The following is a 20159-nucleotide window of genomic DNA, read 5'->3' as shown; positions in this document are numbered from 1 at the left end:
ACTGGAATGTGGTTCCCCTCAATCCCCTTCACCTATTTTGCCCATCTTCTACCCCTGGCAGCCACCAATTTGTTCTCTGTATTTATGAGTCTGTTTCTTTTACCCCATTAAAAAAAATTTTTTTTAATGTTTATTTATTTTTGAGAGAGAGATAGAGTGTGAGTGGGGTAGGGGCAGAGAGAGAGGGAGACACAGAATCTGAAGCAGGCTTCAGGCCCTGAGCCGTCAGCACAGAGCCCGACGTGGGGCTCGAACTCACGAACCGCGAGATCATGACCTGAGCTGAAGTTGGACGCTTACCGACTGAGCCACCCAGGTGCCCCTGCCCCATTTTAAATACAGAAGGAAGTTGAGGCACAGAGGCAGCCAGGAACATGCCCCAGGTGCCTCAGCAGGAAGGGTCCGAGCAGGTTTATGAATCCAGGCAGTCCCACCCTAGCCTACTATGGAGGTCACCTCCTGCTACATCGTGTCCTGAACTCAGGCAGTGCTTCCCTCTGACTGCCAGTGGCAAGGGAGGGTTTTTGAAGGCTATATAGGAATTCACCAGATACAGACAGTAAAAGAGATTTGCACAGCAAAGTGTCATTAAGCATGGCAGAGGGTGATACCAGACAAGGTAGTCCCAACATACAAACATACATACATACACATGCACAGACATAATAACTTGTTGACCTCGCCCACCTCAGCATCCAAAGGAGGAAACATTTTAAACTTTCCAAAATAGGATAGAACACAGAATTAGCTGTGTAAAATGTAAAGTGCATGGGGATATTCTATTTGTTCTTTGACAGCATAAAAACTGTGCACTTTTCATCAAGCTAGAAATGGAAACCAGAGGCCCATTACAAGGACCACCTTACCGAGAGGTGCTGCCAGGCCCTTCTCACTGTGCCTCCCTCCCCATCCCAGCCACACTCTCCCCATTTGGTGTCTCTGTCACAGAACCATAAGCCTTGGAGTGGGATGGGAGCTGAGACCTCTAGTCCAATGCTCTTCCTCAGCAGTGTCCCTGAATGACAGCCAGGTCCCCCTCTTCTCATCCACCTCCAGGCTTGGGTGTGGTTCTCTGGCTTCCAAAACATCACCAAGCTGCCAGCTTGGACTCTTGGAGAAGGTTTGGATTCATGCTAAACCCCCCAGCCCATCCCTTCCACTTCACCCCTGAAGGATTATTCTGTTTTAGTCCATCTTCTACGTGGTAGCCCTTCAGCTGTCTGAAGACTGTGTGTCTGCACGTCTCCCCACTGTCCACTCCAACCACTGCCAACTCCTGTTCTCAAAGCCATGGGACTTTTCATATGTAATCTGAAATCCACTCCTCTCCCTATAATTCCTGCTGTCCTCTCAACAAGCTCCAGATGTTTGTTGTTGTCTGTCTTTGAGGCCTAGTGTCCAGAACTGAACAGTTATGATGATGACAATGATAATAACGGTGATGGTGATGATGAACACCTCACCTCTGTTGAACCTCCTGGGCCTGCCACTGTTCTAGACATTTTGCATGTAGTGTTTCATTTGATTCTCAGAACGACTCTGCCATTGTTCTCACCTTGCAGATGAGGAAACTGAGGCATAGATAGATTAGGAAAGTCCCGTAAGTTCATAGAGCTAGCTAGAGGAGGAGGAGTAGGAAGGGACCATCACAAGCCTAATTCCAGGGACGTACTTCTCCTGATATAGCCCACATGCACATTGCTTCCTGACATTGAGCTCTCCTTAACCTACATCTTTCCACTTGCATTTCTTCTAGGTCACAACTCCCCCACCTTTTCTTAGAGCCTTACAAGAAGCCTGTGACATAGACAGGGTAGGAGTCACTCTCTCTTTGAACAAAGAAGTGACCAAGCCACAGAGAGGCTAAGTAACTTGCTCAAGGTCACACAGTGAGTGAGTTCCATCGTTAGTCAAGATGAAGTGCAAGTGACAACAGGGACCAGACAGAGCCTCACCTCCCAGAAACTCTCTCCTGCTTTATGTAACCTGAGCGATGTTTCTAAGGAGGTTGAAAGGACATTGGGGCTGGCAGTGTAATCAGGTGTCTAACCCACAAGTGCACACCGCCAAAACCAATTATTCAAATGAGCTTCCCAGCCAGGTTCCACAGAAAAGGCCAGATGGCTAGATGTCTGTGGAGGCAGCCCCCCATCTCTGTCCCTGCAAGCAGCTGAATAGCATTTCAAAGTTAGAGTTGATAGCAAGTTGATTGTAATAATTGATTCTATGGCAAAGGCAGGCCTCTGAGGAGACAGTAACCCAGAATGAGTGGCTGGGGTTTCTGGAGGAGCAAAACAGTAGAATCAACAACTTTGTCATTTCTAGTCTTAGTTCTTAAACCACTTGAATAGTGTTAGTTGTCTATGTAAAATCCTCCTGTGGCTCCTTGTTCGCCATTAGAAGGAAGCTAAACCCCGTAGCCTGGTATTCAAGGCATGCAGTGTCCAGGAACATCTTTCTCAGGTTCATCTCCCACTGTCCACCTTGCTCTTGTGCTAACATCCTCCATCCGCTCCCCTCACCTTCCTGGGCCGTTGCAGGGCCTTGAACTGGCCTGCTCTTGCTCACACCTGTGCCTTTCCTGGCAACTCTGCTTAAGAAGACTTTCCACTCAATAATTTCTTCCCCTTCTTCTTTCTGTCTGTTCCTCCCCCTCCCCACCTTCTTTCCCTCAGATGTTGACACAGCACACACTTGATACTAGGCACTGGGGGACTGGGGTGGGCTTTGCCCTGTGCTTGCCCTCAAGGAGGAGGTGTTGGTGAGGTGAGCCTCAAAGGATGAGGGGGAGTTCGCCAGGGGGCAGATTGTCAACATGTTCTAAAACAGAGGAATAATCATGTTAGGTAATAACAGTGTTGATAACAATACAAGCATTAATTGAACTGATACAAGCTACCAGGCCCTGTTCTGTTTTTATGTATTATTTCCACTGAAGATGGAACTCACCATACTCCTGCTCCTACTCTCTCCCTACTTCTACCAATTTAGAAGGTGATTGAGGGATCATAAATATAGGCGTCAAAATACAAGTTTATTATTGGTAAAATCAGGATTTGGAAGGCATGGTTTATCTATGTGGCTAAAATTGGCCTCCTTTTACTTCACCCCAAAGTTCAACTTCGCCACCAGCCCCAAGCCAAGCAGAAGGTGAGATGCCTCTCAGAAGGCATACCATGTGGCAGAGAGGAGGTCCTTCCCAGAAGGGTCACTGATCCCAGCAAGCCAGGCCTGGAGAGTCAGGGCCAACAGGCTCTGCCCCTTTTCTCAAGGGGACCAATCAGATAAGTCTCATTGACTCCCTTGGGGGAGTGGAAACAAGGGATGGAAAGGAAGCCATTCTCCTTATTGCTGGAGACCAAGAGCCCCAGTTGGGGCTGAAAGCAATGGAAGGTTCCTCCCAACAACCCCCTCAACCTGTGAGGTAGGGTCTTGTATTATCCTCATATTACAGACAAGGAAATGGAAGCACATAAAGTGGTTGAACAACTAGCCCAAGGTCCTGAGATATAGGAGATCCAGGAGTCAAAACCAGGGAGCTGCCTTGAAGCCCCAGTGCCTAGCTTCCACCTTACTGCCTGAGCCCTGAGTGAGCAGAAAGTCTTGGAGAATGCCAAGTGGTCTGACGTGGCTGGTGCACATGGTCACAGCTGCAGACCACAGTGTAGGTTCACACACCACACAAAGGCACCAGCTAAGAAGGCAGGTGGAGGCTGGCATGCAGCCTAGGCCTGATCAGCCTGTGACTTGGAGGAATTGCATCAGCCCACAGGAAGGGGCACCTTCTTGCAGTTAGTTCATAGGATATAAAATATGTAAGCCTTGTGGGGTATACAGATTAGGGACATGGTTGAAGAAGCTGGAGGAATAAGTGAGGACCCATTTGTGGAGGGCCCTGGCAGTCATGCCAAGACCAAACTATAAGACCAGTTAACATATGTGTGGCACTCATCTCAAACCAGGCAATTGTCTCCAACATTTTCCACGGCTGATCTCGTTTAATCCTCAAAACGGCCCTCTGAGGTAACAAGATCAACATTTTGCAGATGAGGGCTGAGCCACAGAGAGGCCACACAACTAATATGTGGCCGAAGCCAGGATCTTATCCAGGCAATGTGGCTCCAGAGTCTGCATGCAAACTAAGCCACTTTTCAGGCTCAGACCAGGTGGGCAGGGGTCTCACCTGCTCCCAGAGCTTGTGAAGGCCTAAAGGACTTTTCTTCTCTTTTGCGTTTCCTTTGCCCTTTCTTGCTTAAAAAACTCAAAGAGATGATTCCTAGCCCCAAAAGCCAGTGCACTCCTTTAAAAAATGTTCCCCCTTGGGTCTTGTTAAATGATTCTTTTGACTCCTGTCAGTGTTCTTATGGAGGGAAAAAATAATCTATTGGTTCTGGAATGAACTTCCAGCTCTACTTTTTATAGCTATGTGACCTAGGCCTCTGTTTCCCTGTCTTTGAAATGTGATGATAGGGTTTTATGAAATCTTGGGTCTTTCCAATTGGTGACTGGCTCTCAGAATTGTTTTTTCTTTAATAATTTTTTTAAGTTTATTTATTTATTTTGAGAGAGAGAGACAGAGCGTGTACACAGGAACAGGGGAGGGGCAGAGAGAGGAGAGAGAGGATCCAAAGCAGGCTCTGTGCTGTCAGCGCAGAACCCAATGTGGGGCTCAGACTCACGAACCATGAGATCATGACCTGAGCAAAACCAAGAGTCCAATGCTTAACCGACTGAGCCACCCAGGAGCCCCAGAATTGTTTTAAGTCACAATGTGGAACGCCCCTGCCCCAAGCCTGGTATTGCTGCCAAGCAGGAGACTGGAGGGAGGAGGCTGAATCCCCAGAGCACATGTTCTCCATGAGAAGGGAGAGGGCGCTCCAACAAAGCTTCTCCTTATCCACTAGTAATAAGTTCTGGGAGAAAGGGCACGGGAATTTTAAGGTTAAAGATGATCCCTTTTCCAGGTGTGGTTTGAGTACTCCCTTTCCCGATCCCACCACCTTGCCAGAAAGGCCACCATTACAGGGTAAAGATCTTGCTGACCCTTGGAGGTAGGAAGTCCTACCTCATTCTAGCTCTGCTATGAACCTTGGGAATGTTCTGAACCACCTCACATGCACACACAATTTGTGCACTGCCCGAAGACTCCTGGTGAAGGGCCAAGGCCAACTGTGACTGCTCCCAACCACATGTCTGGCCAGAGCAAGCATACTTCACCCATTCGAAAGGGGCACCTGTTTGCTAACTTGGAGGGGGTACCTTTTGTCAACTTGCATAAAGGTACTTTTCATGTCAACTTCCACTTGAGATTCAGTTTCCCCATTTAAAAATTAAGGATGTTGCATCCACCCCTCACCTCACATGAGTCCCCTCACTCGGGTGCTGACTTGACTCCCAGGACTGGTAAGAGAATAGAGAGAGGGGCGCCTGGGTGGCTCAGTCGGTTAAGCATCCAACTCTTGATTTCGGCTCTGGTCATGATCTCACAGTTCCTGAGATGGAGCCCTGCACTGGGCTCAGTGCTGACTTCTCAGGCTGCTTGGGATTTTCTCTCTCCCTCTCTCTCTGCCCCTCCCCCTCTTGCAGGTGCGTGTGCATGCTCTCTCTCTCTCTCTCTCTCTGTCTCTCTCTCTCTCTCTCTCAAAATAAATACACATTTAAAAAATCGAGCATAGAGTGATAGCTAAGAATATAGGCTTTAGAGCTGGCGGACTGGGTTCAAGTCTTGCCTGTATCACTTATCCTTTCTGGACTACGACAAATTACTTACACTTTCTGAACCTCTATTCATACAGTTTAATGGAGGTTTGGCTGTGTATCTGGCACTGTGCTAGTATGAAATACTCAATGGCAAATGAAATAGATTCACTTCTTGCCCTCCTGGTGCTTTCAGGTCTTTGAGCAAAACAGATGAATTTGTCCAAGGTCACAAAACTACTCAGTGGTAGATCTGGGACACAAACCCAAGTCCTTCTAACTCGGAACGTATTTTCTTATCCATCCTCTGCTTTACCTTTATAGCCCAGGCCACATCCTTGTTGTGATAGTCTAAGAGGGAATGTGAGGGAAATCCTTTAAATATCCTAGTGGTGGTGATAGGGAGTGGGATATATTAGAATTATCCTTTGTGTTTGGGACAAAGGACGCTGCCCACTGTCCTCCATCTCCACCATAGTAGAGCCCACTCCACCTCCTAAGCATTTTGCAGGAGCTGTTGATGACAGATTGCCTGGCATTCCGACACTGGCCAATCAATACAGCTGGAAGGTGCCTCAGGCCAAGGGCAATTGAATCCCAACCTTTTAGTGACATTAAATAAAGCAATATTTATTTTGCTTTTGGTGCAAATATACTTAATCCAATCCAGCTCATTGGTAATGCTGGAAAACTGCTGCATTTGAGAGACAATTGCATGTGTGGCTCGTACACTCTGCCTGTCAGTGCCACCCTTCCAGGAGCATATAGCCCCACAGTGCTCAGATGAGATTGATCTGGAGCCACCAAGCTGTCTTATCCTCTATCCTTTAGAGATGAAAAGGAAATCATAAGGAGGGGAATTAAAATCATTGCTCTCATTCTAGCTGCTGTTATGACAGCTAGGATGGGCATGATGCCCTTAACAAGATGGAGCTATTTATTTGCCATTTGAATAATATTCTCTGGAACTATGGGCAGAGGAGGAAGAGACCAATAAAGGAAGACCAGATAGGAGTAGCTTGGGGTCTCTTTCATAGATCACACAGTCTTACCCATGGCTGGGGGGACCTCAAAAAGTCACTGTAGACCATCCTTGCATCCATAAGATCTTGGCTCAAATCCCAGATCTATACCCTAGTAGTTGTCAAATGATCTCCTAAAGATCAAATCTCTCTTGGATTTTATTTGCTCACTTATAAAATGAGGATTAATAATACCTACCTTAATTGGTTATTGTGAAAGCATCTAGCTTGTAACAGATACTTAAATGCTTTTCAAAATATGTCTTTAATACCTAAACTTTGTTTGCACGTCTTCGGGGTATTCATTCATACATTCGTTCATTCACTCATTCATTCAATAGATATAATGAACCTTCTCTGCACCTGGGTCTGTAGTAGATAAGTTGGAGTGGAGGTGGGCAAGATGACACAAACATAGTCCCTGCCCTCACTGGGCTCACAGTTTGGAAGAAGAAACAAAAGATAATAAAGAGTAAGAAAAAAAAAATAGTCAAGAGTATCTCCAACTCAAGAGAATAAAAGCATACATTATATGGTTACATATAAATTTGACTTCCACAAATTTGGATTTTCTTTTTTTTTATTTTTTAAATTTTTGTTTATTTTTGAGAGAGAGAAAAACAGAGCATGAGCAGGGGAGGGGCAGAAAGAGAGGGAAACACAGAATCCGAAGCAGGCTCCAGGCTAAGAGCTGTCAGCACAGAGCCCTATGTGGGGCTTGAATTCATGAACCATGATATCATGACCTGAGCCAAAATAGGACACCTAACCGACTGAGCCACCCAGGCATCCCTGGATTTTCTAGAATGATCCCAATGTCAAATATTGTGTCTCATTGGCACCATAAAGAGCCCCATTTATGTCAGGGCATGGGTCCTGACTTGGAGCTCATGCAGAAATTTTGTGTTAAAAATAAATAACAGAATAGAAGAGCACCAAGAAGACAGAGACCCAGGATTTCACACTCAGTGACTCTAAATTGGCAATCATACTGTAAGAGCTCGACATCTGGAGGTCACCTTGTTCATTCCTCCGTCTTTAGGCAGATGGTTTGGGTCCTGAAACCACTGAAGAGAAAGAGCTGCATCAGCCCTGCCCTCCTGGTGCTTATAGCCTAGTTAAGGACAGAAGCATAATACATCAGTTGCCTGTTAGAAATATGTATAATTTCCAACCATTCTCGCTTCGCTGACGGCCCATGTCACACCCTCTGCCTGGAATGCTCTCTCAGGACTTGACTTTTGGCAAATTCCCATCCCTTCTTCAAAGTTCAGAGCAAGTTAAGAATTCCTAGAGGCAAAGATTGGGTCCCATGTAAATCTCGAATGTTGAAAAATGCATGCAATTAATGTTAAGATATTGGCAATCCTTGACTATTTGGTGTTTCTTTTAAAAACTGTATCAATCCTTTTCCTAGAATATTTTGTTTTCTTTGTATTTTAACTTTATCAGTAATGTGTGTTTCCTTCAAGTCCCTAACTTTGGAGATAAAGCCCAATCATTGATGCTTTAAAATCATATAATAAGATTTATAGCAACATTATTTACAGTAGCCAAGATATAGAAACAGCCCACGTGTCCATCGATTGATGGATGGATAAGAAGATGTGTATACATACACAATGGAATATTATTAATCCATAAAAAAGAATGAAACCTTGCCATTTGCAATGACATGGATGGAGCTAGACATTATAATGCTAAGCAAAATAAGTTAATCAGAGCAAGACAAATACCATATGATTTCACTTATATGTAAAACTTAAGAAACAGAACAATGAGCAAAAGAAGAGAGAGAGAGATAGAGAGAGAGAGAGAAACCAAGAAACAGACTCTTAACTATACAGAGTAAATGGGTGGTTACTAGAGGGGATGGGGGTGGGGGGAAGGATTAAATAGGTGATGGGGATTAAGGAGTGCACTTATTGTGATGAGCATAGGATGATGTATGGAGTCGTTGGATCACTATATTGTATCTCTGAAAGTAATGTAATACTATATTTTAACTAATTGGAATTAAAATAAAAACTTAAAAAGTAAAAAACACACACAAAAAAACAACCACAACAAAAAAACGTATAATGAGACAGCTGGACGAGACCTCCCTGAGTGAAATACAACCTCCTTGTTTTATAAAGAAGAGCATGGAGCCAGGGGAGGGGAAGTGACTTTCTCAAGTTGATATAGACATAAAGGGCAAGACCTGTCCTCCTGGCCCCCAGCCAGGTGGGGCTCCTGCATCTTCACTAAAGTGTTTTCTTTAGTAAATACCCACCTGCTGATAGACTATTGCCATGAGAAGTGTTCTTTAAAAATCATCTCAAAAAGTACCCAGCACAGGTCCTACTCACTGAAGAGTTTCACAAGTGCTTTAAATTCTACAGAGCTCTAGGATTCTTTGAGGATTGAGGTGCCTTGAGTCACCAGCCACACTTTATTTTCATCAGCAGGCTGGATTAAGGTGTTGACCTTTGAGGATCTTTGCCTTTAACTCTTTCTCTTAAGTTTTGAATCTCACTCTTTTGAATGAAAGAGGCTTCCTGGAAGCAGCATGGCCAAATGGGAAAACCAACTTGGGCTAATTCACCCTGATTCTAGTCTGGGCCTTGTGGAATACCAGTTAGGTGACCTTGAATGAATAGCTTACCTTCTCTGGACTTCAGTGCTCCCACTTAAAAAATGGAATCCAGCTGTGTGCCTGGATGGTTGTAAGAACTATATCATAGGAGATTGGAAAATTCTTGGGAAAGCATGAAATGCTCATTCAACAACTACTTCTTCAATGTCTACGATAGTCCAGACTCCTTCTCAGGCCTAAGAATACAAACATAAATAAGATATCATCCTTACCCTTAAAGACTTCATGATCCAGTGGGGAAGACAGACTCAATTAATTACTATATCTTTTGCTGTAACCAATCTGATGGAGGTAGGAAGGGGAGCAATGGATGCTATGGGAACAAAGGAAAACTACCTATCCCACATTTGCAGAGAGTAAGTCAGCAAGCTTTCCTGGAGGAGGTGACATTTAGGTTCAGACAATTTCAATAATACCAGAGTCCCCACCACTGCCACTGTCATCACTGGCTACAATTTATTTAATATTCAGTCTGTTCTGAGGATTCTGCTGGACCATTATTAGTTCATGTTCACAATTCAGGAAGTCAAGGTTGTTTTCCTCATTACACATACGATAAAACAGAAGCAAAAGAGGCTTCGAAAAAAGGAATGTTAAAAAGATCACATAGCTAGTAAGGAGTACAACCAAAGCTTAAACCCAACTGTGACTTCCAAATCTTCTGGTCTTCACAACACTGCCTTACAGGTCTGTGTGACTCTCAGAGGCAAGGCTGAGACTAGTGGAGGAAGTCACTGGGAGACAAATTTCAGCTAAAGAGAAGAAAGACTTTTCTAGCAGAGCTGTCCCAGAATGAGATAAGCTGCCTGGGGAGGTGGTGAGTACCAGGTCATAGAAATATCATGGAGCAAGCTGGTGACTTGGCTAAAACATTGCTTAGGGCATTCTTATCTGGAGGCAGAGGAGAGGTAAGTAAGCTAACCTTCTCTAAGGAACAGTCGTTTGTGATTAAGTCCTATTAACAACAATGTTCCATTCCAAGTTTTTAGATGCTCAGTGGAAGCTGGAAGAACTCTGGGAGCATAACACCCAGACCCATGGTTCCATCTTCTTGGTGACCAGCCACTGGGAAGTGAACAATATAGGGGCCTGCTGGAGTTTTCTATAAATTAGGCTACAGAGTTATATGGTTAAGGATGCTTTCCGTTAAAGAAACAAGGACTAATTCCAGCCACTTAAGCAAAAAGGGAATTTATAGGAAAGATCACATTTGGAAAACAAACAATTAATAGACTGGCTTTGGGAGGCAGAAAATTGGCTCTTGGCCCAAGTAGTCTACTTCTGTACCATGGTGGCCCTGCTGTACACCTGACTTCCTGGGGGAAGTGGCTGTTGCCCGAGTCTGGTTTCCTGTTGCTGCCCTGGCTGGCAAATCACAAAGAGAGAGCATGTGGCTCATCTGGTCTTCTGTGGGAGGAAAAAAGGCACCACCATAGTCTCATCATCTGTAATGTTGGAGGAGCATACTCTTCCCAACCCTGTCCCATCTAATCATAGGGTTAGATGCTGGGCATTCCCCCAAAGAAAATGGGCAAATGCCTACTACATTAGGAACATGGACATGCACTCTGATCTGCCTGATTCCCAGACTGGAAGAAAAGATATGGGGTATCCCTGACCACTGCTGTCTACTGCCCATTCCAGGCCCCTGTACACTGCAAACTTATTAGTCTATGTCACTCCTATAGGATGTAGAACAAAATAATAACAGAGGCACCTGGGTGGCTCAGTCAGTTGAGCGTCTGACTTTGGTTCTGGTCATGATCTCGTGGTTCTGTTTCGGATTCTGTACGTCCCTCCTTCTGCCCCTCTCCCGGTCATGCCCTGTCTGTCTGTCTGTCTGTCTCTCTCTCTCTCTCTCTCAAAAATAAATAAACATTAAAAAAATAATAAAAATAAAAATAAAACAATAATAAAATGTTCAACAAAACAACAACATAACATTTTTAAGTTGTTATTATATGTCAGAACCCATGCTAAATTAAGTTCAATACATGTGTTTATCTCATTTAATCCTCACAATATTGTCCTGAATTATAAGTGGACATAAGCCTGGAGCATATCTTCTTTCTCCTGTTAGCCTATGTTCTTAAAGGCCAGGAATGAAGTCTGCTTGTGAACCAGTCCTAACATCACCTCTTTTCTCTCAAGCACTTTGTTTGTAACCTCTCTGGGTTTCAGTTTCCACATCTGCAAAATGGGAATAGTAATAGCACCAACCTCATAACATTAACTTCAGTTACGTATTTTGTATTTGGTAAAGTACTTAGTTCTTGAGACCAGAGTAATGTCCGCAAATGTTCTCTTGATTGTGTTTGCTTCATTGGGTGATGATGTTGTAACCTAGATGTAGGGCTATCTCTGTTCTTACTCTGCAAGCAGTAAAAAGCCAGCATCAGCACCGGGTTGATCTCAACACAGCAATACAAAATATAATAATAATAATAATAATAAAACTCTTTGCCAGGAATTCAAAGCCCTTCACATTTCACCGCCACCTCCCTTTATAGCCTTACCGTCACCACCTCCCCACTACATACTCTATGACTTAGCCAAACCAAACTGTCCACTATTCCCCCAGTATCCTGGGTGGATTCACAGTTCCTTTCTTTGCTTCTATATTTCCTTTCGCCCCCAACACCTGGAAAAATTCTATTCATCCAGCAAGTCTCAACTCAAATGACTTCTCCTCAATGATGCCTTTCCCCATGTGCCTCATGAAACATTAGCTATTCTCCTACAGGATTCCGACAATGCTTATTTTAAGTGACAAGGGGAAATTTTTATTTACCACTCCCCATTTTTACCCCAACCATCTTGAAGGAGAGGTAGATTCCCAGTACAATCCTTTATTTTTCTGAGTAGGGTGATAGATGGGGGATAGAAATTTAACAAATTGAGAGAGGGTTAAACTATATTGCTTAAGGAAAGAGAGGAGCTTGGAGGATAAGATGGGGGTGTAAAATAGTGAATCAGAGGGATAGAGGAGAAAAAGGAGGACAATTGAGGCTCAGAAGACAAAGAGAATAATACCCATCAGTTTTGAATCTGGTTAAAAATCTGCAAAGAGCAGACTTTTATCCTGTAGGTGATGAAGACCTATAGATGAATCTTGATTAGGAAAGCAAGCCAGTCAGATCTGTGTGGGAGACAGTCTGGGGATTATAATAGGATGGCCTGGAGAGAAGGAAAGTGGCAATTAGAATTGTGAGCAACCACAGAGTTTCAGGAACTTGTACCTCAGCCTGGGCTGGGCTGGAGAGTACCTAGAGTGTGTGAAGGCCTGGTGGATGGTGGCATGGGGACAGAGACCTGGAGGTGACATCTCTTCCCAAGTCTAAGCAGGGCTTTGAGTAGATCTGAAGTGAGAAAAGGAGGAAGAGGGAAGAGAAGAGAACCAGAAGCCATGATTGCACTTGTCCTAGTGAGGTTATTTAATGTGCTCAAGGGAGAGTATGGAGAAGGTGGTCAGGATAGCCTCCACTGAGCTGGTGACATTTGAACACAGATTTGAAATAAGTAAGAATGAGTCATTAAGATATCTGGAGGGAGAGTATTTGGGCAGAGGAACAGCCTATACAAAAGCCCTGAGACAAGATGCACCTGGCGTGGTAAAGGAACAGTGAGGACTCCAGCATCTGGCACAGAGAAAGCAAGAGGGATGGTGGTAGGAGCTGAAGTCAGAGAGGTTGGCAGAGAAGGACCACATGGGGACTTGTAGCTTGTGGGGGGCTTTACTCTGCATATAATAGGGACCATTTGAGGAAAGGGACATAATTTTACTTATGTTTTAGAGGATCACCCTGGATGTTATGTGGAAAATGGGTGTGTAAGGGGAAGATAAGGTGAGAGGTGGGCTGGGAGGATGTCAGGATGGAAATAAGACCAGGTAAGAGATTATTACAATACTTGGGACCTTGGTCCAAGCTCAAGGTAATATCAATGGAGGTGATAAAAAGGTGTTGATTCTTAATACATTTTGAAGGTAGAGACAATGGGTTACCTATGGGTAGGAGACAGAGGAATAATAGGGACACCAGTGACTTCAGCCTGAACATTTCTTTCTACTGCTCTGTGTAACACATCTACATATATCTGCAGTCTCAGAGAGTGGATATTGAAGTCAGACTCGTCGACAGAAATATCTGAACTTCTCTGTGACTCAGCTTCTTCTTATGTAAAGTGGGAATTATATCAGTAGTGGCTTCATGGGGTTGTTGAAAGCATTGAATGAATTAATGCATGTAAAATGTTTAGAACTGTCTCTGGCAAAAAATAAAGGCTAGATAAGTGACATAATGATTGTTCCTATTCCTAACTGTATTTTGGTAAGTGAGAAGCTTGGTTTGTCCTGTTCATACTGACTCTGACTTTGGGTATTACCCAGGTGCTCTCTAATGGGGTTTGACCTGAACCGTCACTGGCTGGATCCCTCTCCGTGGGCTCACCCTACCCTACATGGAGTGAAACAGCTCATCATCCAGATGTACAATGACCCAGTGAGTAACCAAACCCATTTGGCACCTGCTGGTTTTATGCCTTAATCTGGGAAAGGGCAGCGTTGTGCTGGGGATATCTACTAGGAGCTACAAATTAGGAGTGCAGGGTCAAACCAGGGTGGGTATTAGGCCTGCTGGTCTCATCTCTAAATGAGTAGCTTCCCCTCCCTTCACAAATACTGGGTTCAGTTGGGTTCAGGAGGTCTCATGGGATAAAGGAAATATATTGAAGCAGATTCACATTTGTCAAGGCTCTTTGGCTATAAGCAAAAGAAATACAACTTGAAATATGCAAAATAGAGAATTTATTACAAGAGTTCCAGAATACTGTAGACTGGGCCTCCTCCCCTGTAGGAGACAGGTGTCAAGTGTCACATCTAGTGACTCCCATCGCTGGAGAGTGATTCGCTCTCATTTTCTAGTTCCAGTTCCAAAAGGACCATGACTGGCCTAGTTGGGAGGACATGCTACCACTGGGCAAGTCAACTGTGGCCCCAGAGGCAAGTGTATGTAAGACAGGACAGCCTCACTGGAACCACATGGTTGGACTTAGGGGCTATGGTGGTGGTGGTGGTGGTGGTAGTGAACTTGTTCCCAGAGAAGAGGGCCTGCTATTCCAGAAAGAAGGAGAACAATGGGTGTCCATATTGAGTTTTCTCATAGGGGTAAGACTTTTAAGAAATAGAAGACATTGGGGTTTCATAGGTTAGAGAAAGGAGGATGACCATAGTCATTCTATCTCTGAAGAGCTATCAGGACAGGACAGACATCTTCTGGGTGGAGGCCAAAGGTAGAGGTAAGGCCTGTAGAGAAATAGAACTTTTTTAGAGCTGCCTGAGCCAGAGTGGGTGTAGGAGCTGTGAACTTTGCCTTACTAAAAGTGTTCACCTTGAAGCTAAATGACACTGTCAAAATGGCGTATAGAGGAGATTCAGTTGGAAGATGCTGTAGTGAGATGGCATCTGAGTCTCTTCCAACTTTGATGACTATGATTTCATGATCCCTTGATTTCCATAGCCCCTAAATTTTTTTCTGATCTGGCTGGTTATAGATATTCAATAACTATTGGTTGAATTGAATTGGATTAACTATGGCAAATCGTGTTATGCCAACTGTAATGTGGTTTATAGATAGAAAACAGTTATTCACTGAGGGGACTATGAGGAATGGCTTAAAAAAAAAAGACATGGGACAGTGATAAGGTAGGAGCCATTGAACAAAATGGTATTTTAGATGAATCCCTGAGGAGAGAGGTGGGGGGCGAGGCATGGAGGAGGAACCAAAGTGAAGGGGGTTAGGTTTGCTAAAGAGAAGAGGCTTCAGCCTGCCATTGCTATCATCAGTTGGAAGTCATTGGTTTGCTCACAAACAACTGGGCACTCGTCCATGCTATAGAGCATAAATCAGGCAAGAATGAGTGACAGAGATATGTAGACACTTTCTGTGCCATGAATAGGTTGCTCATCAGCTTGCTGGAACTTAATAAACACATGGGGAGGCTGAGCTCGTTGCATAAGCTGTGTTGTTCCTGACAGTCCACTCCTTTAAGTCCTAAGCAAGAACAGGGAGCACTAACCTGGGAGTCAAGGATCCCAGCTCCCTCCACCTCTTCTCTTTTCCCCACCCCTCTCTCCCTGCCCAGGCTTTCACGCCAGTCTTGCCTTCCTTATTGCTACAAATATTTATCAAGTAGTTTCTACATACTAGGCATTGAGGCTTTTTCTAGTAGTGAACAAAACCCTAACCCTTGCAATCTGCAGGGAAATAGACATTAAGTAAGTAAATACTGGTAAATACAGATTTACAAATTGTGTGTGGAGTTACGGGGGGAGAAAAAAGCACCGAGAATGTAACCTGTGGGTAGGATGGTTATAAGTTTTGGCTTGCCTGGGGGCAGTTCCCACTTATACCTGTTGTCCTAGAGTATGAACAGTGCCCCCTTTCGCTCTTAGAAGTGTCCCAGTTTGGATGATAAATTATACCGTCTCTCTACTTAAAAGCTATGTAAAAGCACTTAGCAGAGTACCTCGTGTGTAGTAGATCCTCAACAAACATTATTTGGATTGGATTAAAAGTCACATTTGACTTTAAGGGACATTGTGTCCAATTGCAGACACTGCAGTACCCAAAAGCATCTGTCCTAATAGCTTTAAAGGCTTTCTACTCCTGACCTTCACTGTTGCGCACATCATCATAATCACTCAACCCAAAGCTGTGTGAACTGCCAGAACAGCTTCTGGCCTTGTTTCTAAATGCTCACAGCCTCACTCCTTCATCCCAGTGGCCTTCTGCTTGACAGAATCAGCAAGCAGGGGATCAGCAGATCCTCACTGGTGGGCAGGGACTATGTCTGTGAGCCATCGTCGTTCCTCACCAAACCCCTTCAGGTTCTAGCTGGATGCTGGGAATAATCAGAGCTGCTGTCCACCCCTAAGGAGTTCACAGCCTGGTAGAGACAGGTATTTACAGGCAGTTATTCCAGGTGCACTTGTAGAGGGAGGCACAGGGGCTGTGGGAGCCCATGGAAGGAACCCAACCCAGGAGACCACACATGAGCTGATGCATGAAAGATTCCCAGGGCAGGGGAAGCTTTCCAGGAAAAGGAGACATCTGTGCATCTGCTTTGAGAGGGAGGCACCCTCAGGAGATTTCCAAGTCATTCAGTGCGGCTAGTACTAGGAGCAGACAGAAGGGCAGAGAGGGTTATGATACAGGGTGCAATTTGGACTTTTAAGCAGGGAAATGATAGGATCAGGTTTGCATTTCAGAAAGACCCCTCTGGTGTCTATAAGGGGGCCATTTTGGAGGGTCAGGGGGCCAGGCTAGAGGCTGGAGACCAGTAGAGCTTACTGCTATAGGCTTGGAGAGACATTATGGAGGGAGATGAGGTCAGCTTAGTGCCTGGCTGATTGGATGGGAAGGGGTCTTGCATGATGCCCATCATTTGGCCTGGACAGTGGAGTGGATGTGGTACCCTTCCTGAGATGAGAACTCAGGAGGGGCAGCAAGCCTGGGCACAAACTTTAGACATGTTGACTTTGAAGTTGAGCAAAAGTAATGTGTCCAACCTACACTGTGGGTCTCAGGCACGAGCTCTTCTGTGTCCCCAACTGACAACAGGAGCCTGGTGTCCTGTGTTGATGATGGCATTTACTTCAAAGGCTGCTTTCCTAGCCCTTTGCTCACTAAGCCCTTTCCCCCACTCTATGGGTCTTGGAAACTTAGTGATGATCTTGACCATGGAGTATTTCACCCAGAGGACTGTACTGGATCTCAGACAAAGTGTTTTATGCCCCACTCCTGGGACAGCTCCCTGTGGACAGCCTGGCCTTTGTTTACCAGTTGTGATGAACTGTCCCCTAGGCAGAGTCTGGCTGATTCATCTCAGAGTCGCCAGTGCCCAGCAGGGACCCAGCTCTGAGCAGGCACTCAGTGTAAATGCTGAGCAAATGATGAAGTAAACCAGAGCCTCTGTGAGTTGGTTTTAATATGATTTCCCTGATGAAAAGAAGCAACTGGGCCGTATTACCTCTCCCCAGTCTCACCTCCCACTCAGAGTGTCCCGGATGCTTCCACCACCATCCATGTGTCCTCTTTTCCTGAAGACTCTGGTGTATGGACATAAAGCCTCTCCTAGGTTTCCCTGCAACCTGCTGAGATTGTCCTAAACTCTCAGGGACAAAACCTGAGATGGTATTACCTGCTCTCGTTCCCACGACACAGGCTTCTGGTCACCTTCACTAATATGCTCCATTAGTAGCCTCAGTGCCCACCCCATTCTACCCACCATTGAACTTGGCTTTCTCTGACAACCCAGAGCCCCCTCAGATCCCTGGGTTTCAGTCTTCCCACCGTCCAAACATGTCTTACTCGGGAGCTGCTCTTCGACATTTCATCACCTTCAGTGGTGAAGACCAGGGGAGCCAGTTCCATCTCTGCTCTATATCCAGGTTTCTCCTTTCCATTCTGAAGTTAGGTCTGAGTACTCTACCTCTTCCCCAGGTAATTAGCCCCAGAAATGACATCACCTTTCAAGTGAGAGCTCACCCCTACCCATGGAAATTTGGCTTTATCCTGGCACACGCACCATCAGCCACACAACCAGAGCCACTTGCACACAAGAGCACACACAGGGCCCTCCTCTCTCACCTATGTCCAGCTACAATCTTAAAAAGTTAAGCCCATTTACGAATGAGCTTCCTAGGACCACCCATCTATAAGTCTACTAATACCTAACAATGTGAGAGGCACACCCAGAGAAGTGTTCGGCAAAGATAAACAAAAAAGCAGGTGTTGCTTTAAAATGCTCAGTTACTTGAATGAAATGCACATTTCTCAATGCATGGGCAAGACCCTCTGTAACCTCTGGGGTCATAGAGATTAATGGGGCAGGATCTCAGGTCAGGAAGAACTCATAATCTGATGGGAAGTCCAGACTCTTAAGAACAATTTTAATCCAAGGCAGCCAGGAAGGTGTGCTATGGTAGAGAAAATGCAATGCTTTGGAAATATGGGGTTGGGAGAGATTCATCCAATATGTGTGGTGTCTAAAGGATGGTTTTCTCAAGGATTTTGGACTGGGCCTCTAGCAATGGCGGCTGTAGTTTAGGGGTGAGGGAGGTTACAGGGAAAGGGGAGAGGGCATTCCAGGGAAAGCTCTCACAGAAGTGAGAGAGGCCTCAGCTGCTGAGCTGGTATGCAGGATTTATGACAGGCAGCGCAAGAGGGCAGTGTGAAAGGCAGATGGGAAGAAGCTCATGGGTGAGTGAACATGGAGCAAAGGAATTTGGCTTCTTCCTATGGCCCTGTGCTCTCTTCTCATTAAAATCAAAGTCTTAGGCCCTCTTTTGCATTGATTTTTGAGACTATAGATGCTGGAGAGGATGTGGAGAAACGGGAACCCTCTTGCACTGTTGGTGGGAATGCAAATTGGTGCAGCCGCTCTGGAAAACAGTGTGGAGGTTCCTCAGAAAATTAAAAATAGACCTACCCTATGACCCAGCAATAGCACTGCTAGGAATTTATCCAAGGGATACAGGAGTACTGATGCATAGGGGCACTTATACCCCAATGTTTATAGCAGCACTCTCAACAATAGCCAAATTATGGAAAGAGCCTAAATGTCCATCAACTGATGAATGGATAAAGAAATTGTGGTTTATATACACAATGGAATACTACGTGGCAATGAGAAAAAATGAAATATGGCCTTTTGTAGCAACGTGGATGGAACTGGAGAGTGTGATGCTAAGTGAAATAAGCCATACAGAGAAAGACAGATACCATATGGTTTCACTCTTATGTGGATCCTGAGAAACTGAACAGAAACCCATGGGGGAGGGGAAGGAAAAAAAAAAAAAAAAGAGGTTAGAGTGGGAGAGAGCCAAAGCATAAGAGACTGTTAAAAACTGAGAACAAACTGAGGGTTGATGGGGGGTGGGAGGGAGGGGAGGGTGGGTGATGGGTATTGAGGAGGGCACCTTTTGGGATGAGCACTGGGTGTTGTATGGAAACCAATTTGACAATAAATTTCATATATTAAAAAAAAAAATCAAAGCTATGGAACAAAACGCCACTTGTTAGGAACATTCCAAGCACACACCCTCTCTCAATCTTAAGAATCAGTGTAGTCAATGGAGAGCCATCAAAAACATTTGAGCAAGGGAGACAGAGATCAATGAATAGTATTTCCATCCACTCAGTCCCCCAATTTAAAAACTTAAGTCATTCTAAAATTTAAATCCAACTGGATCTCTCCCCGCCTGATTAAGACTTTTCAATGACTCCCTATTACTTGTGGAATAAAGGCCAACATTCCAGGAGTGCTATTCAAAGACATGCCTCATGCATATCCAGCACGTAACAGAGAACATGGCACCAGAGAGAATATTATGTTGAATGACATATGCTTTAGAAACTTACGAAAGCTGCAGTGTGGAGAGTGGATCAAAGGAGATGAGACGAAATGAAAGGAGAGAGTCCCGTTCAGTGCTTATTCCAGTAGTGCAGGTGAAGGACAATGAGATCTGAACTGGAGAGTGGTGAGCACAGCTGCTAAGAAGACTCCCTAAGGACTGACAGTGGGAGGTGAGTGGGTCCCCTCCTGCCCTTTCTTTTGCCCCCCGAGTCCCCCAAGAACCCAAGGGTTGCTTTTGCAAGGGGCTTCTATGCTCCAGGGGCAGGGGGCAGGGGGTGGTGGTGGGGATTCCTCCTTTTTCCTGGAGGAGAAAGGCCTGTGTTGCTATAACAACTTGGCTGTAGCTCTTAGACAGATCTGTTTCCTTAAATCATTTAAGGAAAATT

At 44.9% G+C, this 20159-nt stretch overlaps 1 protein-coding gene across 3 annotated transcripts in view; it reads left to right on the top strand.

Moving 5' to 3' along the window:
- The window catches only part of LOC112863632 (AGBL carboxypeptidase 4), a 1479506-nt gene that overhangs the window by 1360730 nt on the left and 98617 nt on the right, over positions 1 to 20159 (top strand). For all 3 annotated transcript variants that reach the window (XM_086716924.1, XM_086716923.1, XM_086716925.1), the window contains exon 9: positions 13745 to 13856. In XM_086716924.1, the coding sequence (XP_086573050.1) occupies positions 13745 to 13856 (112 nt within the window). The remainder of the gene's footprint in view (positions 1 to 13744; positions 13857 to 20159) is intronic.

Source organism: Puma concolor, chromosome C1 (genome assembly GCF_028749965.1).
Source record: "Puma concolor isolate L17-30 chromosome C1, mPumCon1.1.hap2, whole genome shotgun sequence".
NCBI classification, from domain to species: Eukaryota; Metazoa; Chordata; class Mammalia; order Carnivora; family Felidae; genus Puma; species Puma concolor.
The sequence above is the reverse complement of the archived record's forward strand: the minus strand, read 5'-3'. Positions and strand labels throughout refer to the sequence as shown.